This window comes from Ceratotherium simum, chromosome X (assembly GCF_057802395.1).
Source record: "Ceratotherium simum simum isolate JZ-2026a chromosome X, ASM5780239v1, whole genome shotgun sequence".
Classification (NCBI taxonomy): domain Eukaryota; kingdom Metazoa; phylum Chordata; class Mammalia; order Perissodactyla; family Rhinocerotidae; genus Ceratotherium; species Ceratotherium simum.
This window is the reverse complement of record NC_141940.1, coordinates 127,150,224-127,176,731: the sequence shown is the minus strand read 5'-3', so window position 1 is coordinate 127,176,731 and position 26,508 is coordinate 127,150,224. Positions and strand designations below refer to the sequence as shown.

At 48.1% G+C, this 26,508-nt stretch overlaps 1 protein-coding gene across 1 annotated transcript in view; it reads right to left on the bottom strand.

Moving 5' to 3' along the window:
• Positions 1-23,256, bottom strand: part of LOC147912036 (cAMP-dependent protein kinase catalytic subunit PRKX) — a 104,091-nt gene extending 80,835 nt beyond the window's left edge. Inside the window, exon 1 of the mRNA XM_087426690.1 lies at positions 22,727-23,256. Coding sequence (XP_087282816.1) covers positions 22,727-22,892 — 166 coding nt within the window. The 5' untranslated portion in view covers positions 22,893-23,256. The remainder of the gene's footprint in view (positions 1-22,726) is intronic.
• Between the last annotated feature and the right edge of the window lie 3,252 nt (positions 23,257-26,508).

Below are 26,508 nucleotides of genomic sequence, written 5' to 3'. Positions count from 1 at the left end.
CTGAGACACCTGGCCATCCAGAGAAATCTGAGGGGCCCCTTCCAACACCCTCCCACCAGTGGAGGCTACACGTCCGGGTGTTAGCAATCACTCTCCTTTACCTGGGACACCTGGCTGCAAGCTCTCAGGAATCAATTCAAAGCTCCATCCAACTACGGCCAAGGTGCATCTCCTTAACTGCTCAGACTGGTTCAATTAGTTTGGAAATGTTTAAAGCAACAACAAAAAGAATATGCAATTCCTCAGGAGGCTTAAAGTAAGCAATATTAATTATTAAAATGTCAGTCCTCTCTTCGTAGTGATATTTGCTTCTATATATTGAAAGGACGTTTGTAGAAAAATAAAAGACAGTGATGAAAAGGTATACCTGGGGTCGACAGCAAGGGCAGGTTGTGAATAGATCAGGGACAAAAAGACAGATGCATTTCACTGTATAATTTTCTTAATTTTTTTATCTGTGAACTATAGAAATATTTTATCTAGATAATAGTTAAATTTATGTTAAATTGATGAAGTAAAAGGAACTGATAGAAAAGATTATAAACTAAAATATATGAAATAATAAAAGTCCAAAGCATGCGATTTCTCTTTAAAAAGTCGATGTTTGTAATGATTGCTGCAAACAAGTACAGTCAAACTTCTGTGCTACGGAAAAACCCTTTAAAAGGCATTTTTAAAAGAATGTGTGGTAACTGTGATTAAAATCAAAGCCACAGAACTGGACACTTTAAAAGGGTGAATCTTCTGGTATGTGAGTTTTATCTCAATAAGCCAAACTTACAAAAGAGTATGTGTGTTTTGCATAATCTTAAGAAGATACATTCTTTTCAACTTGGACTATTTATTCAAAGATCAGCTGAAAAAACTGGCCCCAATTCAGCTCAGCGCTGGGTGGGAGGCGTTAGCTCTGAGTTCGCTAGTCTAGACAGCTTTTTGTTTTTGTTTAAACAAGTAACTCCCTCAAAATTTCGCTGAGTCAAGCCACATTCAATTCCACACTGTCCTCTTTCAAAAGATAAAAATAGAACACACATTTTAGAACTACAACTCTCGTACTTACAACACAGTAAATTATACTCTTTCCTAGCAAAGATACAAAACGTATAATTACGAAAGATAAAAGAAACACGGGAAGTTCCCACCCCTACCCCCACAACACTAACAAATGTGATGCAAGGGAAATGCCTGGCATTCCTGGCTCAGCTTTAGGGTCCATATAAACACCTATCTGTAGCTTAGGGTGGCACGTGGGTGAGTCTTCACCAAGAACAAAGGATGCTCTTGATGCGTTCGAGGTTAAAGACGCATCCCTAAACTGCATCCAGGATGGGATACAAAAATTACAAAAAAATGTATTACCCTTTAGATCAGGGTTTCTCAAGCTCAGTGCTATTGAGATTTGGGGCTGGATAATTCTCTGATGCATCCCTGCTACTACCCACTGGACGCCAGGAGCACCACATCCTCCCCCAGCTGAGACAACCAAAAATGTCTACAGACACTGCCAAGTGTCCCCTGGGGGACAGAAGCACACTTGGTTGAGAACCACTGCCATAGAGACAGATAGGCAGAGAATGAGAGACAGAGAGAATGGATAGATGGATAGATGGATGGATAAATGATGGATGGATGGATGGATGGATGGATGGATTGATAGATAGGCAGAGAGAGATAGATGGATAGATGGATAGATAAATATAATGGATGGATGGACAGATGATAGATTAGATAGACAGACACATAGATAGATAGATGATACATAGATGATAGACAAGTTAGGTAGATGATAGACAGAGTCTCTCATGCTAATGCAAACTTTTCTCAACCTCAGCACTACTGACATTTGGGGCTGGATGACACTCTGTGGGGGGCTGTCCTGTACATCATAAGATGTTGAGCAGCATCCCTGGTTTCCACCCACCAGATGCCAGATCACTCCTCCCCACCCCCTTGTCACAACCAACAGTCTCCAGACATGGCCAAGTGTCCAGTGGGGGCAGAATCACCCCCAGTTGAGAATCACTGCCTTAGAACAAGCACTGCCCAATAGAACTTTCTATGGCGACAGAAATATTCTACATCTGTGCTGTCCAACACAGTAGCCACAGACTTACAGGTGGCTACTGAGGATCTGATATGTGGCTCCTGAGAATGAGCAACTGCAAATTGTATTTAATGTGGCTAGTGGCTACCGTATTGGACAGCTTTAGTTTCTACCATTCACTCAGCTCAAACTCAATTCTTTCACAAAGTGTCAACTGCCAATTTGGAAATGTTTAGAAAACTCCGTCTTTGACAACAAATGGTTTATGCGGTTGTGACTACAATACAGCTCGCTAAACAAAAACCAAGTCAATATAAAGAAGTTAGGCATTCCTCCACCACTATTGATAGCTTACTGTGTGCCGGGCGCTCCACATGACTCTGAGACAGCAAGGATGCACACAAGGCTTGTCTGTGTGTTCATTTAGTTTAGTTACAGTCGGGCCGGAAAGCAGACAGTAAACATTAATTATCATAGCTAGAATAACTCTGATGAGCTCATTATCGGTTTAATGAGCTTGTTTAGGCTTGATGCCTTCAGAAGACAGGTGTCCGGAGGAACCTAAGGATGGACCTCACGTTGGTCTAAGGGTCAGGAAAGAGATTTGCGTTTGAGGAAGCAAAGTTTCAAATGGAAATTGGAGGGTGGTGCAGACTGGAGGATAAAGGCTCGTTTGTAGGGTGTGTGGGAAGAAATTATGCATGGGTGAGGCTAGGGCCACAGAGAGAACTGAGATTCACGAGGCTGGAGGAAGCACGGCAAGAGAAGGGAGGGATTTTGCAGTCCTTCCATGGAGTTCTTGATGCAACAGCCTACAGGAAGTCACATGGCTGACAGCAGGGAAGTTCCTGTGCGGATCTGAGTTCTGTACGCTTTTGTTTTGTTTTAAAGATTTCCCTGTGGTTGGAGAAGCCAGTGGGAAGGGCAGGACGAACAGTGTGGAGGCCAGGGTACAAATCAGGACGGAGGCCACAAATGAGGGCGATAAGCGGGGGTTGGTGGGGAGATGCGTAGCCAAGAGGGATCTCTAAGGAGAAGGAAAAATTGGATGTGAAGATGGATTGGATTGAGCTGGGAGGGGGAGGGTGGGGATGACTGCAGGGTAGGCTTTAGGCATCAGAGTGGTTAGGATGACAACCACAAAGACAGGAATCCTTGGCAGGTGCACAAGGGGTCTGTTGAGTTGATTTGTTTGGGGGAAGAAAGTGACAAAGTTCCATGTTGGACCCTGTGGCCACGCTGAAGCTGAGGGGTGTAGTGGATAGAAATGTGTCCCCCCAAAATGTATGGCCATGTCCTAACCCCTAGTACCTGTGACTGTCATGTTATTTGGAAATAGGTTCTTTGCAGATGTAATCAGATTAGGGATCTCAAGATGAGATCATCCTGGATTAGGGTGACCTTAAATACAGTGACAGGTGTCCTCATAACAAGAGGAAAGACACAGACACAGAGGAGAAGCCACGTGGAGATGGAGGCAGAGATGGGAGGGAAGCGGCCACCAGCCCAGGGACGCCTGGAGCCCCAGAAGCTGGAAGAGGCAGAAAGGGCCCTCCCCTGGAGCCTCCGGAGGGAGCGCGACCCTGCCCACACCTTGATCTCAGACTTCTGGTCCAGAACTGGGAGGGAATGAATTTCTGCTGTTGCACGCCCCCAGGTTTGTAGTGGTTTGTTACGAGAGCCACAGAAAGCTAATAGAAGGGCCTACTGGATGTCCAGGGAGAGATGGACCCCCCAACAGTCATTGCCTTGGAGATTCGCCTTCCAACACTCAAGAGAAAAGTCTAGATTCAAGCCACACATTTGCCAACCAGCAGCTCCAAGATAATATCTTAAGTCACAAACATCGATGAGATCACCCTATTGATCTTTGAAAACTCTTTTTTAATGTTTTATGTTTTCAGCAAAGCTCTTTCATTAAAGCTGTTTCTGTTTCTCTCTTATTGCAACATCCTATTTTTGCTGAAGGAGACAGTATCTTCTCAAACTTCTCTGAAAACATGACTCAAAGCAAGCCTTATTTTTGTAATTTCTTCTAAGTTCCCCTTTTGGTTTAATCTTGTCTTAGGTTCCCTGAATTATCTGCTTTTTCGGGGATCCCACGTCTTTGCTTATCTTGACGTCTCGCCCAGTAAAACCCACAGATCAACACGGGGTCCGTGGCCTTTTCCTCTTTGAGAATGAGACGCTCGAGAGGTCCACTCAGTTTCCACGCGTGAGAGAGGCTGGGGACTCTCGGGGTGAAAGAATTAGGAGAACTTTACCCTGGAGTGGCACCTCCCACTTCCTTCCATTCTTTACAAAGAAAACTTTGTTTTAATTCTGAGCACCGTGCTCCCATGCTCAACCCAGGGGATACGGAGTCCTCAGAACAGAGGCCCTCTCCTGCTGCGACCTCCTCCTCGTCTCTTTAACATGTTGCCACCAGCTTTGAGTTCTCCAGAAGCTGGAGGCAATTTCTAACCTGCACATCACCCCTCCATTCCCTTCTTGATGTGTGTCTGTATCTGTTTCATCCCTGTGTTCCTGAAAATAAACTGGATTAACAGTCTAATACAAACTCGGGAGAGGTGGGCTATGAGGTATGTGTGGGTGTGTGCAGCCTGCTACATGAAATCAGAAGTCTTTGGCAATATTTACAATGGTGAGAGACTAGAACACCATATATATATATACATATATATACATATATATATATATATATACATACACACACACACACACACACACATACAGTCACGTCTTGCTTAATGACAGGGATATGTTCTGAGAAGTGTGTCATTAGGTGGTTTCGTCGTTGTGTGAACATCATAGAGTGTACTTAAACAAACCTAGATGGAATAGCCTACTACATGCCTAGGCTCTATGGTACTAATCTCATGGGACCATCATCATCTGTGCGGTCCGTTGTTGACCGAAACATTGTGATGTGGCACATGACTGTATATAAAATAAGCTATAATTGTCACTATATCTTCTCAAGAAAGTCCATTGCTCTGTTGACCAGATCTGCCCAATCAGTGAAGATGGTTTGCTCACTGGAAGCGTTTTGCTATGAAATCCTCAAGTAACCCTTAGAATATATATCACATAGACATAAAAGAGATACTATAAAGGGGTCAGTTTGGGACCCGGCCTGACAGATGTTTAGAAAATAGCAGTTGATATGAAGCACTTCTGAAAAATATATGTATGCTTCTGGGCATTTAATTATGTGAGGAAAAGGAGGTTTCATTGACATGTAATTTATCTCAGGTGTCATAATGAATCAGGGGACAGCAGAGAATATTATTAAAAAGCTGTTTCCATTGCTTTCAATACCAATGTCTGAAAAATCACTTAAAAACTATCCAGATCTGGTGGCATCCAGTAAGGACTGATTTCTGACTTTATTTACTCATATTATTGTAAAGATTCTTAAATGTCTAAGGCTGTGCTGTCCAAGGAATTAGTCACCAACCATACATGGCTATTTAAAGTTAAATGAAGTGAAGTTAAATTAAATAGAGAAGTCAGTGTCTCAGTCGGACACATTAGCCACTTGAGGCTGGGGTGTACCACAGGTAATAGAATGTGGTCATCATGGCACCAAATTCCATTGGATAGTGCTGCTCTAAGGAATCAAAGAACAGAAGAAGTTTGCTACCATAGCTTCACCAAAAGAGACAGATGAGTCAAAACCTAGTCATACCAACTTGGCGAACTAGTCATGCAAACCTGTTGAGTCTACATGGTAGCCTGGCTCATTGGCATAGTAGTCACAGCTCAATCAACCATACTGCTCCAAAGCTATTGAGAATTATTCTTATTTCGCGTGTGAGAGGGTTAGGACTGAACTCTAAACTTATTCTTGCTAATAGAAAACAGTATTAAAATTGTGTGACAATATTAATTTTATAATATTTAGGCCATTCACAGGATACTTAATGAAAAGCCTAGATCCTGCTGAACGACACTTGGAAACATCCCCCGTTGACCAACTGTTGAGTTCTCCCACCAGGAGAATCCTCAGTCTTCTAAAGCCCCCAGACCCCAATCATTGCCCCTCTTCCTTCTTGCTGATGAGATTTCTAAGAGCAAACTTCACTCTTCAATTCTTCACACTGGCCTAAGGCTTAGTACTCTTGTGAGGGCAACCAATACTCAGCAACACACTGATTTTTCCAGTGTCCAGCTGAACAGATATTGAGCCAGAGTACCTACTCTGCCCTAGGTTTACGGAGTGATACAGAGTGATGTAGATATAGACATGGGCCTCCTTCCTCCCTCTCACTGTCCACTAAACAGTTCCCCATGCATTGAGTCAAACAGAACTGGAACCAAGAAATCTCCCTGTCCCACTGCCTTAATTCAGACACATGCTCACTTAGACGGAAGACAAATCTTCCTGGTCATTCCCTCCAATCTGTTCTACATCATCCTGCTTCAACCATCTTTCCTTGCGTTGACACATGCATGGCGTTCTTTTGCTTAAAAAAAACCCTGCAAACTTCTACACCAGTATTACAGACACCCATCATTTGGATCTAACATACCTTTGCATCCTTCTGTCTCCCACACACCTCCATTCCCATTGGATCTCTGAATTCTCCCCAAAAGCTGTGTGCTTCCTCCCTCCATCTCCTCTCAATTACATTTACCCAAATTGTACCCAGCGCTAAATATCTGCTACTAAATCCCTAGTTCCTTCTTGGCACCTTGATGACAGTCCTTGTCAACATTCAACCTTTTTATTTCTTTACTGTTTTTTTCTATTAGTAAGCTTCTTGAAAACGTGAACTACGTCCTATCTATCTGTTTCTGTCCCCCACGTAACTGCTGCAGTTCCTTGAGCACAGTAGGTGTTGACAACCATTTTCCAAACAGGCTAAGCGACGCCTTTGCTAAGTTACTCCAAACTTAAGTTGTGATGGAGCGTCCACACTTTGGAGAACAAAGTGGTGGAATTAGTAGGACTAAATTTCAAAGTGACCACTTCAGTTGGGTGCACTAAGATGAAAAAAAAGAATTCAGGACGCAGTCTTCTGACACAATGAGGCATTTCATTTTCCAAAGACTGGCTAGATACAGGAATTGTCATTGATCAATCATTGTCATCACGGATGATAAGTCAAGATCACCATAGACCTGGTCGTTCCTTTAAAACGGCAGTTCTCAAATTCTTTGTTCTCAGACTTCTTTAACACTCTAGAAACGAATCAAGTACCCTTAGGAGCATTTGTGTGTGTGTGTGTAGCTTGCATCTAGAGATAGTAACCATATTAGCAAGTCAAACAGAAATATGTAAAACACAAGAGCAAGCAAGGACACATTCCACTGGGTGTCAGAGAGATGATATCACCACACTTCAGGTCGCCTCTGGAAACTCCACCACACACTCATGTGAGAAGGAGAGAGAAAAAGCACAGAATGTCTTAGACTTATTACAAAAGTAGCTGTGACCTCATGGACTCCCCGTAAAGTTCTCAGGGAACCCCATGGTTCCCAGGACCCCACTTTGAGAACCACTTTGATCTCAACTACGAGCTGACTATAGCAACCCACCCTGTAACCAACAAGCTCTTTCAAGAGGCACTTCGTCCCGCCTCTTAAATAGAGTATTTCGAGTGTGCCACCATTCTCCAAACGTGACAAAGTATTTTTAGTATCTTTCAGTGTATGCTCTACAAAGGAGACATATTTTTAGTTTGTGAGATTTTACAATCTGCCCTTTTCATTCTCGCTTTGTACTTATTTCGCTATCATTTAAGAGCCCAGCACACTCAATAGGGGCATTCTGAAAGTCTTGAATGCGTTAACATGTATTCTGATATATCTCAACCAGATGTATAACCGCCTTCCATTGAAAATGTTTCTAATGGTTCCCGCTTCAAACCACAAGCTTTTCTCCAGGATCAAAGGCGTCATTTAAGAATGTGACTAGAACTCGCTTTCCACAGACAATCTTCCTCCACCATCTTCCTCCCTGTCCTCAGGGATACCCAATTCCCTAAAGACTAAGGACCTCCTACATCATCCCCCAGTAGGGTCTGGGAGAGAGGGCCTTGAGGTACCCAAGAGTAATCTTCAAAATGTCCCCTGTGCCCCTGGATTGGGGTAAGAATCCATCATTCATCTTTGTATGATGCAGGTGAACCATATCCTGGGAAAGCACACAAAATCCAAACATTTACCAAGAAAATAACAAATGAGTCCATCTCCTAGCTCTCGTGCCTGACTCTTGCTGGAACAAGCGAGCGTGTTATTTACCCCAGGCACATGGTTATACAAGCCCGATCACGGAGGATCAGTGCAAAGTCAGGGCATGCCAAAGACCTGTTTCAAGGGGAAACTACACACCATCTGTTGGGAAGGGAATTTCAATTATCAGCAAAAACTAAAGTCACTAAAAAGACAATGTCGAAATTCCTCAAGAGTCTTGATAAAAGACACTTGCTCTGTCTTGATCGCCCTCCTGTCAAATTTGCCTTCCAGCAAACATCAACAACCAAAATAATCCCTTTTGCACTACTGTATTATTCCTTTGCTGAATCATGAATTTCATAATAATCTTGCTTTCTGCTTTCTTATCATTGCATGGTTTCTTCTGATTAATTGTAGTCTTTTCTGTGCTTCAAATCAAGCAGCCTGGAAACCTAACGTCATACATAGCACTCTTTCTGGAACACAGACATTCCAAAGGAACAATTTACAAACCACCTGTTGGAGGAGAGCAGGGGTCTACCTGAGGAAGACCTGTTCAGCTCACTCGCCAAGGACGCCTGGCAGGAAGCTTTGGAATAGGAGATTGCTTGCTCATACAACGTGGCGGCCAGTCTCAGGTTTAATCAGAATATTTGCCTAATTCCAAAGAATCATAGCGTTGTCAACTGCCAGAAGGGCTGTCACTCAATCAGCCAAAAACCTTTCAATGTATATGGGTGTGTGCACACCTGTGTATGTTCCAGTAACTATGGTGTGTGCACATGTACCACGCACTTCTGAGGGTATGTAGAAAAACGCACCATGAAACAAGTGACCAACAAAATAGAGATGCAGGTTTTCACCTTCACAAAGGTAGAAAACCTCCACCTGATAATCCAGACCACACACCCGCCCACCCATTAAACCTTCCCACCGACGGCTTTGACAATAACATCCCAGGTTCTCGAAGGCTCTTCTAAAGCCAGCGTCTAGACTGCACTCAATACAGGATGCTGTGATTACACTGTTATTTCACTTTTTCTTTCAAAGGAAGAGAAGCGCCCAGAACTCACAGCAGCTGTCCTGAAATGCATTGCGTTTAGGGACGTGCTTTTGGAGCAGGTGGCCGCCGACTTGTTTTCTTCGAGCTTATTTCTGTGGCTTGTTGGGTGGGGAAGCAGCTGGGCGTCCTGAGGACATGAAGGAGGAAGCCGGAACTAAACCAGCACCAGCTGGAGAGAGAAACTTGAACCCACGAGAAAGCACAGCTCAATAAGAAGGTCAACGAGCTGCAAGCTACGAGACACACCAGACTCTTCACCACCAAGAACAGGAGATGCATGACTGGGCTGCCCTGAAGATGGTTGGAATACGTGAAAATATGGCGTCTTCTCAGCGGTTTCCCTGGATTCTAATTCCACTTCTTCCACGGCTCTCTGTGACACTCAAAACAGTAGCCCAGCATCTCAATCGAAATAAAAGTTCAGGAAACTACAGAGAGAAGAGTAACATAAATATAAAGCAAGCAGAAGAGACAGAGCAAAAGTGAGAGCAGAAATCAATGAAATTGAAAACAAGAAATCAATAGAGAGGAAAAAAATCAAGAAACTAGACACCAGTTCTTTGAAAAGATCAATACAATGGATATACCAGAATCTGTTATTGAAATAAAATGCTGAACTGTTTAAGGATGAATAAAGAAAAGGCTTCATAAGGGGAATCTCTTCCAACAACAACTATTTATAGTCAAAGACCCAGGTAATGGCCAGCCCTACGGGTCTAGTGGTTAAGATCTAGCGCTCTTACCGCCATGGCCACAGCCGGAGTTCATGTCCTGCTGGGTCAAGGAACCACACCCCGAATCTGTCAGTTGTCATACTGTGGCAGTGGCAGCTGCGTATTGCTGTGATGCTGAAAGCTATGCCACCAGCATTTCAAACACCAGCAGGGTCACTCATGGTGGGCAGGTTTCAGCAGAGCTTCCAGAACAGACAGACTAGGAAGAAGGACCTGGCCATCCACTTCTGAAAGAACTGGCCATGAAAACCCTACGCATAGCAGTAGAGCATTGTCTGATAGAGGCCGGAAGGGGAGAGGATGGTGCAAAAAGACCAGGCAGGGTTCCCTCTGCTGTCCACAGGGTCACCAGGAGTCGGAATCCACTTGACGGTACTAACAATGACAAAAATCCACGTAACACTCTAGACATTATTGATTTTTTTACACAAATTATTTTTTTTTCTTAATGTGTGATGCCAAATGGAAGCCACTTCCCATGAAGAGGAATTCTAGAGGGTTTGCCTTCTCAATATCGTCTCAATTTTGACACTGTCACTCCAAGCTGGATTTTTCAATCTGTGCGGAAAGATTTCTTTTGGAGTTGTCCCCAAACATAAGCTGGCTCAGTGGCCCTGTCTCTCACCCCCTAATTGCAAGCCCCCAACACAAACATACACACCCAGGCATGCATGCTTGGGGCACACCCAGAGTCCCACCTCTGTCTGCCCATCCACATGCAGACTCCAGGTGCCCTGAGCATGACAAAGGACTTCTTTCCGATGAGCCCAAGCTCTCGCCAGCCACACCCAGCCCCACATTTGCACAGCCCTTTGTTCTGTGAAGTGGCTCCCCAGACAAGGATCCAACAGGTGTAGTCACCAACAAAATTCAATGTCAACCATTTTCAAAGAAATTTCTGGAGGTTGTCCTCCAAATCTGCTTGATGAGATGCCTCATCTAAAATGTGTCCAGACTAAGGACCTCAAGAGAATCAATACAGTGCCTTCCTACGAGCCGTGCTCAATACATTGTAGCATCAGTTGCAATCATCTGTAGGAACTTGTGCATTTGAGCAGGGATTTTGCGAGACCATTTCTTTTTTCTGTTACCTGGTGGAAAAACCAGGATGAATTTTCCAATGGTTAAGTGGAGTAACCAAGGCCAGTGCAAGAGAGATGGAGCCAAAGGTGGATCTTCTTATCAAACATGGAACTATCCAGTGGGCGGGGCCCCTGAAGCTCAGGGTCTAACCTTGACAATCTTCCTGGATTGAGCAGGATGGCAAGGTCCAAGCGGGTGTTGGGGAGGCCACTGGAGCACGTGACATCAGATAAAAGGCTGGAAGCACCACCCAGAGGTGTCCTACAGGAAACTCCTTCACGAGGAGAAGGCTGACTCACAGGGCTGTGGGCAGCCTCCCACAGGAAGAATCTCCACTACGTCCTTACACCGCAGGGGAGCAGGACCCAGCCGTGCTGGAGGAGGAAGGAATGAATCTGCATCCTGGAATGCACACCTCCCCTCCAACCCACTTTCATCACCGATATAGGGTGTCCCAATGGAGCGAGCCTCCAGAAAATTATGGTGATTTAATGGAGGAATCGCTGGACAACTTCAAATGCAGTGAGTGGCTATTTATCACATTTTCTCCTATTTAAATGTAATCTAGACACCAACTGGACTTTGACTTAAGTGCCCTAATGGTGAAGCAAAGGAGGTAGCCTTCTGTTCACCCAACCCAGCGCAGAATCCAAGACTCCACCCATGAAATGCAGGGAAAAAAACGCTCCTGGAATTAGGAGCTGCTTAGAAGCCTTCACAGTGTTGGTTTTATTATTTTTCCAAGAGGGAACCTTGGAAAAATGAGCCTGCCAAGTTTACCAAAAAAAAAAAAAAAAATGTATTCACCCATATTATCAAATAAATCAACACACTGAAGACTCCCCGAGAACAAGCCTCCCTCTGCCTCCTTCATCTCCCTCCTCCAGGTGGATGCAAGCTCTGCTTCTGGGATTCCGTGTAGCTACCCCGGAAAGAGCTGGTCTCACATGGCTCAGAGCTGCATGTCTGAAAGTGCATCCTGGGACAGACTCAAGCTCCTAGAAGGTAAGGCTATGCCATCTCATCTTCCAATAATTCTGTCACTGAGGCTCATTAGAACTGGTTCTGCTTGCCCAGCACAGTGGAGGGGCCCCACAGAGGTGACAATTAGTCCTTGTACACAGTTCCAGCCAGGCAGAAGACAGCATAGACGTGAGAGCCTCAATTAACTCAATTAATCCCTTCCCCAGCAGGCACACACACATATACAGATTTACGGCCACATTCGTTGCGCATCGGAGCTAGCATTTGTCTTCCTGGGCGGTAATGCAAGAGCTTTCTACTGTGACTGTGGTTTCTCCATTCGTGGAAGTCAATGCAGCTGGACAAGAATGAGGCCAGGCTGGAGGGCAGCTGCCCACTCCACCACCCACTCTCAAGTGGGGCCAATTTTAAGGCGAGGCGTACACAGTGCATAGACAAATCTCTGTGATAGACAGAAAAATGCCCTTCCTCCAAAGATGTCCTGGTCCTGATCCCCAGAACCAGTGAATATGTTAGTTTACATGGCAAAGGAGGAATTGAGTTTCAAAGTGCTAATTACAGATGCTAATTGGTTGACCTCAGATAGGGAGATGATCCTGGGTTACCTGGGTGAGTCCAATGAATCACAAGGCTCCTTATAAGTGGAAGAGAGAGACAGGAGAGAACCAGAGAGATGGCAGCATGAGAAGGATTTGACCCAACATTGCTGGCCTAGAAGATGGAGGAAGATATCATAAGCCAAAGAGTGTGGGCAGCTTCTAGAAGCTGGAACAATCAAAGAAACGCATTCTCCCCTGGAGCCTCCAGAAGGGGTTCAGCCCTGCCCACACCTTAATTGTAACCCAGTGATATCCACTTCAGACTCCTAACCTGCCGAACTGTAGAATAAGAAATGCATGTTGTTCTAAGCCACTAAGTTTGGGGTAATTTGTTACAGTAGCCATAGGAGACGAACATGGTGTGAAAGACCATAAGAAAGATCACAGCAGGAGACCGAAGAAAGATGACCTTGTGATAGGCTCCTTTGGGGTCCTGCCCTGCCCCTGACTCTCTAACTCAGGAGCTGGAACAAGGAGGTGCCCCGTACAGCAGAGGGGTGAATGCTCCTGGCACATGCATGACAGGTCTACTGAACGGAGCAAGCCCCAAATCCATGCAAAGACCACCACCATCCGTCCTGGAAAATGAGATGAGCCTGGGCTGTTGCAAAATGGTGATGATGATGATGATGATATGATGATGATATGATGATGATGATGATGATGATGATGATGATGATGATGATGATGGTGGTGATGATAATGCTTGCCTTGGTGAGATGTGCTTACTTCCCGGGTGATGCAGGAAGGACCACAGCCATCAGTGCTCATGGCCACAGCTCAGGGTCATTCTATGGAGGAAAAGTGAAGCCTCCCGCTCATCCTCAAGGGATGGAACACAACACAACACTCACTACACACATATGCACACAACTGCCAAGCCGATTGGGAGAAGCACCTCTCTGGGCATCAGAGTTCAGCAGGCTGACCTCAGAGAGCTCAGTGGCCCCAGTGAGGGACTGTCTCCACCACTCACAGGGTCTCTCTCTTCACTGAGACCTCCCTGAGGATGATGTGTGAGAGACGGGAGGGATCTAGAGTCAAGTCTGCAAGCATCATGAAACCACTCATTTAATGAACACGGAGGTGGGAGCTGGGCTGGCAGAGAGGGATGGCTTCTGTCGCAATCACTCACTCGGGAACCTGAGCTTCAACCCCGAACACTGTGTTGGTTCTTAAATGCGTTGACCACTGTTCATGAGCAGTGATGGAAAGACCTACAGGGGATGGCAGAGACCAGCCTCCAGCAGAGAAAGAATAAGGAAGGTGGGTCATAAAAAGGAATGAGGTGCAGATATGCCCTACAACATGGATGAATCCTGAAGACATTACACTGAGTGAAAAAAGCCAGACACAAAAAGATTAAAACTGTGTGATACTATTGATATGAAATCTCTAGAAGAGGTGAATTCATCAAGAAAGTAAGGAGATCAGAGGTTACCAGGAGCTGGGGAAGCAGGAATGGGGAGTGACCACTTAATGGGTGTGGGGTTTCTGTCTGGGGTGATGGAAAAGTTTTGGAAATAGATAGTGGTGATGGTTGTACAACAGTGTGAATGAATTAATGCCACTGAATCGTACGCTTTAAAAATGGTTAAAATGGAGAATTTCACGTTATATGTATTTTACCATAATAAAAACAATTCTTAAAAAGAAGAAGAATGCTGGTGGAACTTCTTGACCACTCATAGTGGTCACTAAAGGTGACCTTCCAGGAAACCTTTATGTGACAGGAGTTACAAATGACCAGGACAGAAAGAAAGGAGAGTGGTGGAGAGTGATGCACAAAAGAAAGGCAGGTAGAGCTGATGCCAGGACCAAGCAGGGAGATGGTCTTCAAACTATTACCACAGTCTTCTGCCCTTTGTCACAAAAGAATCCTACTTCCTGCCCTCAAAGCCGATCAGCCAAATCTACGTGGGGTGATGGTAAACTTCTGCATTATGGGAACTCTAAGGGGACTGAGGTATCATTTGGTGCATTAAAAGTTGCACGGCTATAATGGGCTGAATTGTGTCCTCCCCTCAAAAAATGTTCATGTTGAAGTCCCAATCCCCAGAACCTCAGAATGTGACTGTATTTGGAGATGGGTCTTTAAAGAGGTGATTAAGGTAAAATGAGGTCATTAGAGTGGGTTCTGATCCAATAGGACTGGTGTCCTTATAAGAAGAGGAGATGAGGACACAGACACGCACAGAGGGAAGACCATGTGAGGACACAGGGGGAAGACGGTGTCTAGATGCCAAGGAGAGAGGCCTCAGGAGAAACCAGCCCTGCCCATAACTTGATCTCAAACTTCCAGCCTCCAGAACTGCGAGAAATAAATGTTGTTTAAGCCACCTAATCTGTGGTACTTTGTTTCTCTAAGCAAACTAACAGAACAGGATAAACAGAATGTGGTCCACCCATTACAATGGAATATTATTCAGCCATGAAAAGGGTGAAGCACTGACACACAATACTGCATGGTGAACTTTGAAAACATTATGCTCAGTGAAAGAAACCAGACAGAGAAGTCCATATACTGTATGATCCCATTTATATGAAATGTCCACAATAAGCAAATCCAAAGACACAGGAATTGGATTAGTGGTGCCAGGGACTGAGGGAGAGGGATGGGGAGTGACTGCTTAATGTTACAGAGTGTCCTCTTCAGGTGATGCAAATGCTTTGGAAGTAGAGAGAAGGGATGGTTGCACAATATTGCACATTTGCTAAATGCTACTGAATTGTTCACTTGAAAATAATTTTATGTTGTACGAATTTCATAAAACAAGTTTCATGAGTGTCAGAAGTGATGGTGGTCGTGATGGTGATGAAGATGATGGAGATGGTTGGATGCGGGACAGGCAGAGTGCCACCTCCTCTTTCCCATGTTAGCATGCCCCTACGTCTCCACAACCTGCCGTCACCCCAATCCTGGTGACCCACTCTGCTGCTCTCCCCCAGAGTTCTGGCGGCATTCTAACAACCCACCGAATGGACGTAACACGCTCAGTTCACGTTGTCTGCCTCTTGCCCTGGAATGTAAACTCCAAGACGCAGGGACCCCCGTCTATTGGGTTCCCGATGATCTCCCACATCCAGAGCACAGGCTGGCACTTACGGGGTGCTCAGTGATCTGGTGAGTAGGCAGACCCACCATCCTGGGTTGCCCGGGACCCAGGAGTTTCCTAAGATGGAGAACTTTCAGTGCACTCCGGGAAGGTCCCAGCCAGATAGGGACAGGCCAACCAACCGATGTGTGGGTGAATACATGAATGGATGATGGCGCTACGGGTGGCTGCCCTTTATGGCGCCCAAGCCATGCCAAGCACCACAATAAATCATTAGCTCCTCTGCCCACAGAAACTCTGCGATGTCATCATAAGCCACGTTCTCTTGACGGCAAAGAAGGTTTGAGAGAAGGAACACATTCTGCCCAAAGATACCCAGCTAGCAGACAGCCCCGGAGATGGTTTTTGCCTCCAGTACGATGCCTCTCATTCCAGGGGAAGCAAGACATACACACTGGGAGGGGATGAAAGACGGAAGGGAGGCAATAACTCCAATGCCATCTACAGTTGACACGTGGTGCAGAGAAGGGGGACCCCAGATGCATCAGCCAGCCTCATCGTGGGGATCCTTGTGAAATCAACGGAGATGACTGTACTCTGCCCAGCACACTGTTTATGAGCTCGAAACTTTATTATCCAGTACTATTCTCTTCTTCCCAGCAAGAAACAGGGTACGTAGAGTTCCAAAGAAAAGAGGAAAAAATTTCAAATGGCAGTGAATGTGGTGACACATTGTGGTTGTTTGAAAAAAGCCTGGGAGGATACAGAGAAAGCCCCAGGGTGACGCTCCCATAAAGACTGAAAGCGGTTTCCTGAGAATTCTGAGTTATGTTTCTCCCAAAAAGAACACAGGTTAGAGGCTGCTCGTGAGCCCACGGAGGGCAAGGCGGAGCCGACACTTCCATCTGTGTCATATGGTGCCTCTGCCCTTTTCTTCTGGTGGCAAAGGTGGCCTCCCTGGTGGTCCCCAACTGTGTTGGGACCCATCCCAGAACCAGGTATGAGAACACCATCAGGGTGCCATGTCCCCATCCACATGGGTGACCCAAGTACAGCCAGGGAGGGCTGTCCCCAAACAGAGGGAGAGAGGTGTCCTCCGCTAGGGGTTCCAGGATGTGACAAAGTGAGCCTACTCCTGGGGCAGCCACCTTCACCCCAAAGGCAGGAGTTTGGGAGAAGGAAGGCAGGGCAACATGTAAGAAGGAGCTAACCGAATGTTATGGATTGAATGTGGTGTCCCCCCAAAACCCATATGTTCAAGCCCTAACACACAATGGAATGGTATTTGGAGGTGGGCCCTTTGGGAGGTAATTAGGATTAGATGAGTCACAAGGGCAGAGTCCCCATGATAGGATTAGTGTCCTTTTAAGAGTCACAAGAGAACTTGCTTCCTGTCTCTGCTCTCCGCCTTGAGGAGACAGCCATCTGCAACCCAGGAGAGATCTCTCACCAGAAGGTGACCATGCTGTCACCTTGGTCTCAGACTTCTAGCCTCCAGAACTGTGAAAAATAAGTTTGCGTTGTTTATAAGCCACCCAATTTACGGTATTTTGTTATGGCAGCCCAAATGGACTAAGACACCAAGGTCAGGACTGATTCAAGATGGCACCCCTTGGGCTGGCAATGTGGGAAGCCAGCTCTAGTCCTGGATTAACAAAGGGGAGTGACAAGATGAGGTGGACACTGTGTGTAGGTCTCACCCCTCTGCTCTTTGGGGGGACGATGGAGGGTGAAGAGAGCAGGAGAGGAAGTGGGAGAAGGAGCAAGTTCTCGGCTCTGCCCCATCCAGCTCTGCGGATGACTTTCCTCAACCAGTGAGCTGTGGATGCCTCATCCTCTGAAATGAACACATGGCTCTCCCGAGTTAACCACATTCACAGGCTATCTAGGATGAGGTCACTCGTGGAAAACAGTGTCCAACTCGTAACCGGATGTGGTCCACCTCCAAGGATTTGGGGAAACTTACTCATGGACCTAACGTAAGGCAGCTCTGCAATCCTCTTTGGCAGGTGTTGTTAGTTGTCTGGGGCTCCCACAAGCCTGTGGTGGCTTAAAACTGCAGGAATTCATCCTCTCCCAGTTCTGGAGAACAGGAGTCTGAGATGAAGGTGTGGCAGGGCCGCACTCCCTCCAGAGACTCCAGGGGAGAGTCCTTCCTGCCTCTTCCAGCTTCTGGGGCTCCAGGCATCACTGAGCTTGTGGCCACATCCCTCCCATCTCTGCCTCCGTCTTCCTGTGGTTTCTCCTCTGTGTCTGTGTCTCTTCTCTTCTGTGCCTCTAATAAGGACATCTGTCATTGGATTTAGGGCCACCCTCATCCAGGATGCCCTCATCTCAAGCCTTCACTAATTACATCTGTAGAGAGTCTATTTCCAAATAAGGTCCCATTCTGAGGTTCTGAGAGGTCATGAATTTTGGGGGACACTATTCACCCTAGGACAGCAAGTTCTGTGTGCATATATCTGTGACCTGTTTCCTCATCACTCTCTCTCGCGCTCTGCACGTTTCTACTCCTAGTTTGTCCTCCTCTGGTCTTTCCCATCCCAGATTTTCTTCCCACAGGCCCATTTTCCTCCTCTCCTCTGGAGCAGGGAGCTATTGGCTCTGGATCTCCTCACCTTCTCTTCACATTGGCTCCTCATCCCCTTGGAGACGGAAAGTGAGAAAGACGAGTCTGTAAAATGAAGAGGAACATAGAACAGGCAAATCCATAGAGACAGGAAGTAGAGTGGCAGTTGCCAGGGACTAGGGGATGCGGATACAGGAATGATTGCTTCATAGGTAAGGGGTCTCCTTTCGGGGTGACGAAAATGTCCCAGAACCAGACAGAGATGATAGCTGCATAACTTTGTGAATGTACAAAATGCCACTGGACGGTTCCCTTTAAAATGGTTCCTTTTATATTATGTGAATTTCACCTCAATTTTTAAAAAATGAAGAGAACAACCTGCAACACTTGGAAATGTTCTTTTTCTAAAATTTTATTTAATTCTTCAAGTTCCTGTGATGCTCTTACATTGCAACTGTCATGCACGGACACTCACCAGTTTACTCTAACGCGCCCACGCAAGATGAAGAGAATGAAGGGTGGAGACAATTTTCTGTGTATTGTTAAGCAATAAAAAACACTATCGACAATGGCTTATGTCAACACCACCCATATGATGATTCATTTACGTGCACAGTAATACCTCACTGGTTCAGATCCCACTCCTTCTGGAGGTGTGCCGGTGTGATGGTGCAGGAGTAAAATGAGAGTCAAGGTCAGAGGGAGTGAAATTAAGGCAGGGGAACCAAGATGGCAGGAGAAAATCCTATCGGTATGGAGGAAAATGACTGTAAGTGCTTTAGAGAGAACCATCTATAATTAATTATTCATTAAGGAAGGCCTCCTAGATCTTGAGAAAACACAACATTCGCATCGTGTGATGTGTAGTAGTTAAAAAATAAAAAGCGTCAAGCATGAGCGAGTTGTCTGTGTTGAGGGAATGAGTTCTGTGCCTTGATTTGGGGGTGCTGGCTGCCCCAATGGACGCACGAGACAAAACTACATAGAACCATACAGGCACCCACACTCACAAACACAAAGTGCTCATGAAAACTGAGGAGCACTGAACAGGGTCTGTGGTCTCTTATAGGATTGTACACATGCTGACATCCTGGTTTTGATATTGTGACACAGCTACAGACGATGTCACCATGGGGGGAAGCTTCGCAAAGGACGCTTGGGACTCCAGGGGATTTTTGGAATCCCCTGTGAACCTATAATTATTTCCAAATAAGTATTTTTTAATGGCACCATTGTTCACGCTCAAGGAAAGAAATCAAGCTTGTTGATATGGACCCGAAATGCAGAAAGTGGTGTTGCAAACCATTTCTTCTCTGTTGAGCAGTGTGGCCACTCTGAGCCCGAGTTTCTCAATCTATGAAATCACAGTTTAGCCCAGATGTGCCCCAAAGTCTCTTCTGTGCTCTAAAAAAAAATGCCATCATCAGATTTTTCACCAACACAAGCTGACCTTTCTTCCAAACTATCTGAATTTGTGGAGAACTGGTCGACCTAGAATGTTGACAAATTCCCATGGGGCTAGTTTATGCAAAAGCACAAAATAAGAGCCTCTGAGACCAAATGATGACCGACGTTCCACCTTATTCTATCACCAGGCTGTCGTGCCCGCCCCGTGAACGTGGCCGTCTGTTTCTACCTGGGTCTGGGGTTCACGGTGTCTCCCCCAACAGTCCTGGCATCTCCATAGCTACTGCAGGGTTTGCTAAATTACAGAATTGCACATGTGTTCACCTGCTGCAGTCTACCTGTGCTGAAATGTGAACATCCTCACAACATCAACGTCCTCACCATGTCCTCAGCGAGCATGAGCCAGCGATTCTGCCCCATGCAAGACGGAGGGATGAAAAACACAACAGCATGTTGGTGAGGAAAAGAGTAACTCACTCACATGAGAAGAGGTCAGACCAGATGAAAATACATGCACATCTTCATGGGGAAGGACTTAGCACGACCTTCAGGGAGGAGTCCAGCAGTGTCTCTTCATCCCGACTCATTCTAGAAGGTTCCGAAGGGCGGGGATTGTGATAAGTAAAGAAAGGTTAAAGAAAGGTTTGGGGGTTTTTTGCTTCTTGTTTGTTTGCCTGTGGGTTGGTTTTATGTCGTGGAGAACAGCATTGCTCAGCTGGACAACTGCATACAGACACCTTCAGACAATTCAGAACCCCTGTGGTTGCCTGTTTGGGGTGGGAATGGGGGCAAGGAGCCGTTAATAAGGAACATCTTTTCCTGAGTTGGAAGCTTAGGAAGAAGAGAATTCAGGCCCACCCTGACTGGGTTGTAACTGCAGGTACAGGGGTCACCTAGCCCCTCACTATGCCTTATGAAATCATCTAACACACTGCTGCAGATTGTGGCTCAGAGACATGATCGTGATGGTTCCGAAAGGCTTGGGATTTTGTAAAGCTTATTCTTAGTCTCCAAGGTTAATCATGCTCAGATTAATCTTTATCCACTATTAAACAAAAGGGGTTCAGGTAAAAGACTGCAGAAAATGTCACCAAAGCTTTGAAGCAACACACACACACACACACACACACACGCCTGGGTCTGTCACACACATCTGGGTCCCTGCTCCACTCCTAGTCCAACATCCCGAATATGGGTAACCAGGCTCTCCCTTCACACCCTTGGAACCCACAGGAAGTTATCCTTTAAGAACAAGCATCCTCTTCATTAAGAGCGGCAAAGACGACTCAATCAAAAAAGAGAGCTCACTTCCTCACTCCTCCCACTCTGCCCAGCCTGGCCCTCTTGGTCCCCAGAGGCGGCAACATTCTATTTTTAAGGATGAGATAACTCTCTGGGCACCCTACACCCACGTGGCAGCGCCCACAGGGCCCCCACGTGACTGCCGACACCAGAATCTGTCAGGTCTGCAGCCCACCCGCCTGCCCTCACCCCGCTGTCCTGGCCTCCACCCGGGGAACCTCCGCACAGGGAACCTTTCACAATAGGCCCATCCGTGTGCCCAAACGAAATACAATTACTGGTGCTGTGTGCCAAGGGACGGCGGGAGCTCCACCAGCTTTGCATTGTTTAACTGTGCTTTTACCTGTAACTGCGCTGGCCTGGGTTTCTGTCCCACCCTACTGTCCTGTGAAACACTGCCACCTTTTACATCAGCCCAGCAGAGCTTCCCAGAGGGAGGGAGGGAGACAGGGAGATAGGACACAGAGAGGGAGAGAAAGAGAGATGTCACGAGACAGAGACGGAGAGGAGGAGGAGAGCATTGAGAGGGAGAGAAGCAAGAGAGACAAGGAGGGTGCCCCCCATGCTCTGCTTCCCAAACCAGGTTTCCCAGGGACCCCTTCCTCACAGCCATCTACACAAGTGCAGGGAGGCCACTGAAGGAAAAGAGAGGGGCCCTTCTCGGCTGGCAGTTTCAATGCCACTCTGGCTGTTTCTGTTGGTCTTATGAAGCCGTGAGTCACGACCTGGAGCCCACTGCTTCCAGCTTCCTCCTTTCCAAAATGAGGGGGACACCCAAGAAAGTACCTGAACACCCCTGCCCCACAGTCATACGCGGCATGGCCTGCTCCCCGTTTATCTTCCTGACAAGCAACAGGTTGGCACAACCCCCTTAGCAACCAAGAGTCACTTAGAAGCCACAGGCTGGCTTGTCCCCACAGCTGGAATCCAGCACTGACATGGGATTAGGATCTTCTGACCCACGCAGAGTGGTCCCACAAACCAGCGCGTTTGGGGATCCAGGTGCCCAGTGAACTGGAAACCTATATTTCCAGCCGCCCGGTTGGGGTTAAGTTCAACGATAGAGGACAAAGGAAATAAGTGTCTGATAAAACAATGCTAAATTTGGGATGAACAAGATGAAAAGCATGCACGGTGTCAGGAAATGCGTAGCTCATCTCCAGCCACCACCTCCGGCCCCCATAAAGCCACGGGACACCTGTCCCCTCCACCCCCACCCCCCGGGTTATGTCTAATGTCCACACGGGAGCATCCTGCCGCTGGGCAGAGAGGAAGGCTGGCCAAGGTGCGGTCTGCAGGTGCCTTCAGGGCCGCCGCCTCTGTCCCTGGAGGTCCCCGCCTGGGAGGACGCTCGAGGTCCCCAAAGTGAGGTGACCACCAGGAAGTTTTGTGACGTCGGGGGGGCCCAGTCACCAGGGCGGTTTTGGGGAGTAGATCTAAATAAGGAGCTTTTAGAGGCGCAGGGCAGGGTGCCGGCAGGTGGGGAAGCTCCCGGGGGCCGGGGAGACGCCCTCCAACTCTCGGCGCGCCTGGTGGCGAGGGTGCAGGGGTAGCCCAGCGCGGGGACCCCGAGCAGGCCGGGCCGGGCAGGGCCCTCCCTGGGAGGTGGCCGGACGACGGCACACGGGCCCTTTGTCTGACGCCAGCGTCCCGGGTGGCGCCGAGCGCCCCTGCGGGCCGGGTCCCCGCGCGTCCTACTCACCCACGGTGGCCACCGTGTCGAAGTCCTGCAGGCGGTAAGCGGGCGGCTCGGGCGAAGGCGCCTCGGGGCTGGGGCACTTCGCGGGCGCCCCGTCGGGGGTCTCTCCCGGGCTCTCCCCGGGGCTGGGGTCCGCCGCGGCCGCCTTGGCCAGCCCGGGCGCCTCCATGGGGGCGCGCTCAAGTCCGGGGCGCCGGGCCGGGCCGGGGGGCACGGGGGACCGGGCTTCCCGGGACGCAGCCTCGGAGGGCGGCGCGGCGGCGGCGGCATCAGCAGCGCCTTCCCATGCGCGCCCCTCGCCTCCCGGAGCGCGGCCCGGCGCGGCTGGCGGAGCGGTGGGGACAATGGCGGGGCGCGGGGCGGCGCTCACTGCAGCAGCAGCAGCAGCAGCTGGTGGGAGTAGCCGGCGGCCTCGCGGGGCGGGCACGGCGGGCCGGGCGGAGGCGGGGGCGGCGGCGCGGCCTCGGCGGGGGGCGCGGCCCGGGCTGGCGGGGGCGAGGCGGGGTCCCGGCCGCGGGCTCCCGGCTCCCTGTTCATTCCTCGTGTCCCGGGTCCGCCGCCACCGGCGCCGGCGCTGCGTGCGAGCTAATGGGGGGCCGGGCGGAAGCGGCCTGGGCGGGGCCGCGCGCTCTCCCCGCCCGCCCCGGCGCCGGCCCGGACACGGCCAGCCGAGCTAGGGGTGTCGCTGTGGCCGCCGCGCTCCGCCCGCGCCCTGGAAGCGCCAGGCGGGGGCGTGGGGGCTGCCCCAGCCCCAGCCACAGAGGAGGCGGGCGGCCTCGGGGAGGGTGGGGTCCCCGCCGAGCTCCCCCAGGGGACGCGCGGGCAGGCCATCGTGCTTGCTGCGCCCCAGCCCGGAAGGTTGGGAGGCGGGACCGGGACCGGCTGGGGACGGGGAGGGCGTGGTTCCAACAAAAGTAAAGTTAAAAAATAAAACTGAACCTAGGACGCTTCGTCGACTGCGCGGTGCCCACGAATCCCCGCAGGCGGGTGCCAGGTCTGGCGAATAAACACACAACCCATGTCAGCTTCCTGGTTTCGCTGCTGGACGATCGTGATGCAAGATGCTGCCTCTGGGGGAGGCGCGGAGGGGCGCGCGGGACCTCCCCGTGTGTTTCTTTGCAGCTTCCTGTGAATCTGTGATTATTTTAGAAGAACCATTTGGGAAAAAAAAAAAATGAGAGATTTCAGAGAGAGAACCACCAAAGACAGCGCATGCAACCCGATGGGTCACTGTTTTAAACACACCAGGGACTACCGAAAAAAAGAAATGCTGGATGCCCAGATACGTTGGAATTTCAGATGCACGATGATAGCTTTTCTTTCCCCTAGTGTAGTTTTTCTTCCCCCTAGTGTATGTCCCAAGCTATGTTTGGGTATAGGTATACGACGAAATGACTACAGTAGTGTGTATCGGAAATTCTAATGTAATTGGACCTATTGTATTTTAACTGGCCACTCTTTCCCCCGGGCATCTGGTTAAAATGCACACTGGGGTGCAGAGGGCTTGCAAGCTGCGGTCCTGCCCATTCCCCAGGGCTGACCAGTCTGCGAGTCCACGGACCACACTTTGAGCAGCAGAAAGGGACTCTGCCTGCCACCTTGCTTGAAAGAATCTCAACCATTCCGCCCTTGGAGGGAGTGTCTTGACCCTCAGTCTTAGAGTCGGAGTGCGGGCGATCTCTCGCAGAGCCCAGGCCTCGTCTAAGTCAGCACTTCAGAACTGCCATGTTTTACAGGGACCAGGCCAGGCCTGCCTGGCTAGGCCAACGGGAAGGGGACGACAAGAAATCAGAATCCGGCCCTGGGTGTGGTTTTCTGGCCCCCGGGCAGCCAGCCTCCCCCACCAGCACCGCCCCCCGCCCCGAGCCTTCATCTGCACATTGTGGGTGGCATTTTCCCTGGGCGTGACGCCTGCTGGTTGCCAAATCTTGAGCTGGAATGCGAAAAATGCGCACCAGGAGCGGGCCGCGTGCGCCCGTGCGCCTGGTTAGAGCAAGGACCGGTCCCGGCGCTGCAGCCACCAGGCCTTGCCTGGGCCCAGAGGCTCCGGGCGACCCAGGACCGTCCCCCGCGGGACAAGTGTGCGTCTCCGCCCAGAGCGCGCGCCCTCTCCACCCGGATTCGACCTCGTGACTGAGATGCTGCTAGCTAATTAGGGTCGGTGGTGAAGACTAGGGTTTCACACCCAATTAAGGACATGCCTTTCCCTTCTAATTGCGCCCGGGCACAGAAAAGTAACAGAATAACTTTCAGAATTAAAGACTGGTTTTGCAGACTTGATGTGGCCATCCGTCTCCCGCCCTGAACTTGGCCACATACCGAACCTCTCTTGGGCGGGTTTTGCAACACCTTGCTGTACAAAGCAGCTCTCATCTGGGAGGATCATAAAAATTCTTCAGAAACCACAGCATGTTACTTGAAAGACAAAAAAGGAAAATCTTCGTAAGCTAGGCATTAAAGGGTCATTGCTGCCTTTATGATTCGGCCTTATGTTGTGGCAGAGTGAGGAAGCTCTGAATTCTGTCATCCAGAAGGAATGAGTTCCCACCTCCACCCGAATGAACTATAAATCCAACACAACAGTCGGGGTAGGTGTTGTTAAAGGCAAGGGAAACAAGGATGGTAGTCTGTGAAGGCAGCGGGACACTTGTTTTAGAATATATGTATATATTTGATATATGTCTGTATATGCGTGTGTATATATGTATATATTTATGTGTGTATATATATGTTAAAATAAAAAAGTGTTCAGCTGCCTTCACAAACTTTACAACTTATACATATATTAGATATGATATATTACATGTTATATATTATATTCTCATGTATTCTATAATATATATATTCTGATATATTTTATAATATGTGTTCTAATATATTTTATAATATATATTCTAAAAGAAGTGTCCTGCTGCCTTCACAGACTTTACAATTTGTACATATAGACATATAATATTTATATATGTATATATTCTGAGTTAAGTGTATCTATATATATTGCCACTCACTCATGGAAATAGCTACTTTGGAAATATGCATGGCATGGTTTGATACTTTGTTAATTGACCAAGCCTAGAAGAGGTCTTCCCAGGGCTTCTGGAAAGAAGTCGTCCAAGCCATACAGGAATCAGTTCGAATCTAGATGGCGCCACTGATGGAAATTTTGTATCATTCGTTGCCTGAAGACATACCACTTAGGCCTCGATCTTAGAAGTTAGGCAGAAAATTCCGATGGTTGTTTAGTTGCAGAAGAACAGTTTCAGATTTCAGTAGATAGATTTCACCAGAATTCAGATAAAACCTTTTACTGAGTGCTGTGTAGTGGGAACGTAATAGGTCATTTCTCATGCTCAGTGCATTTGTTTCCATTTTCTCAGAGGAGCTGTTGCACAGCCATTCGTGGGGCCTCGGATGTCTTCGCTTAGGAACATTTTCCTCTCAAGGAGTGATTCAAGTGTTTGTAAGCACTCACTGTGGGTAGGTTTGCAATCCTCTGCTTCTCATCTCTCCCTCATGACGGGATGACCCCGTGGGGGTTTGTGTTGGTTTCCTGTGTTGGGGATTCATGATAACCTAGTTGGTTGGCTACGTTCTATTGCAATCCTTGGCCCTTCTGCCTCTGCAGGTGGAGCCAGGCCAGTCACGACTAACCAAAGATGATGCAACTTATTTGATAATTATGATAAGGATAACCACAGTAATCAGACACTTGTTCCAGTCCGAGCCCTGCTGAATCATCACCGCTCACGAAGAGTCTCTGCAGCCTCCCCCAGTGCCGTATTTCG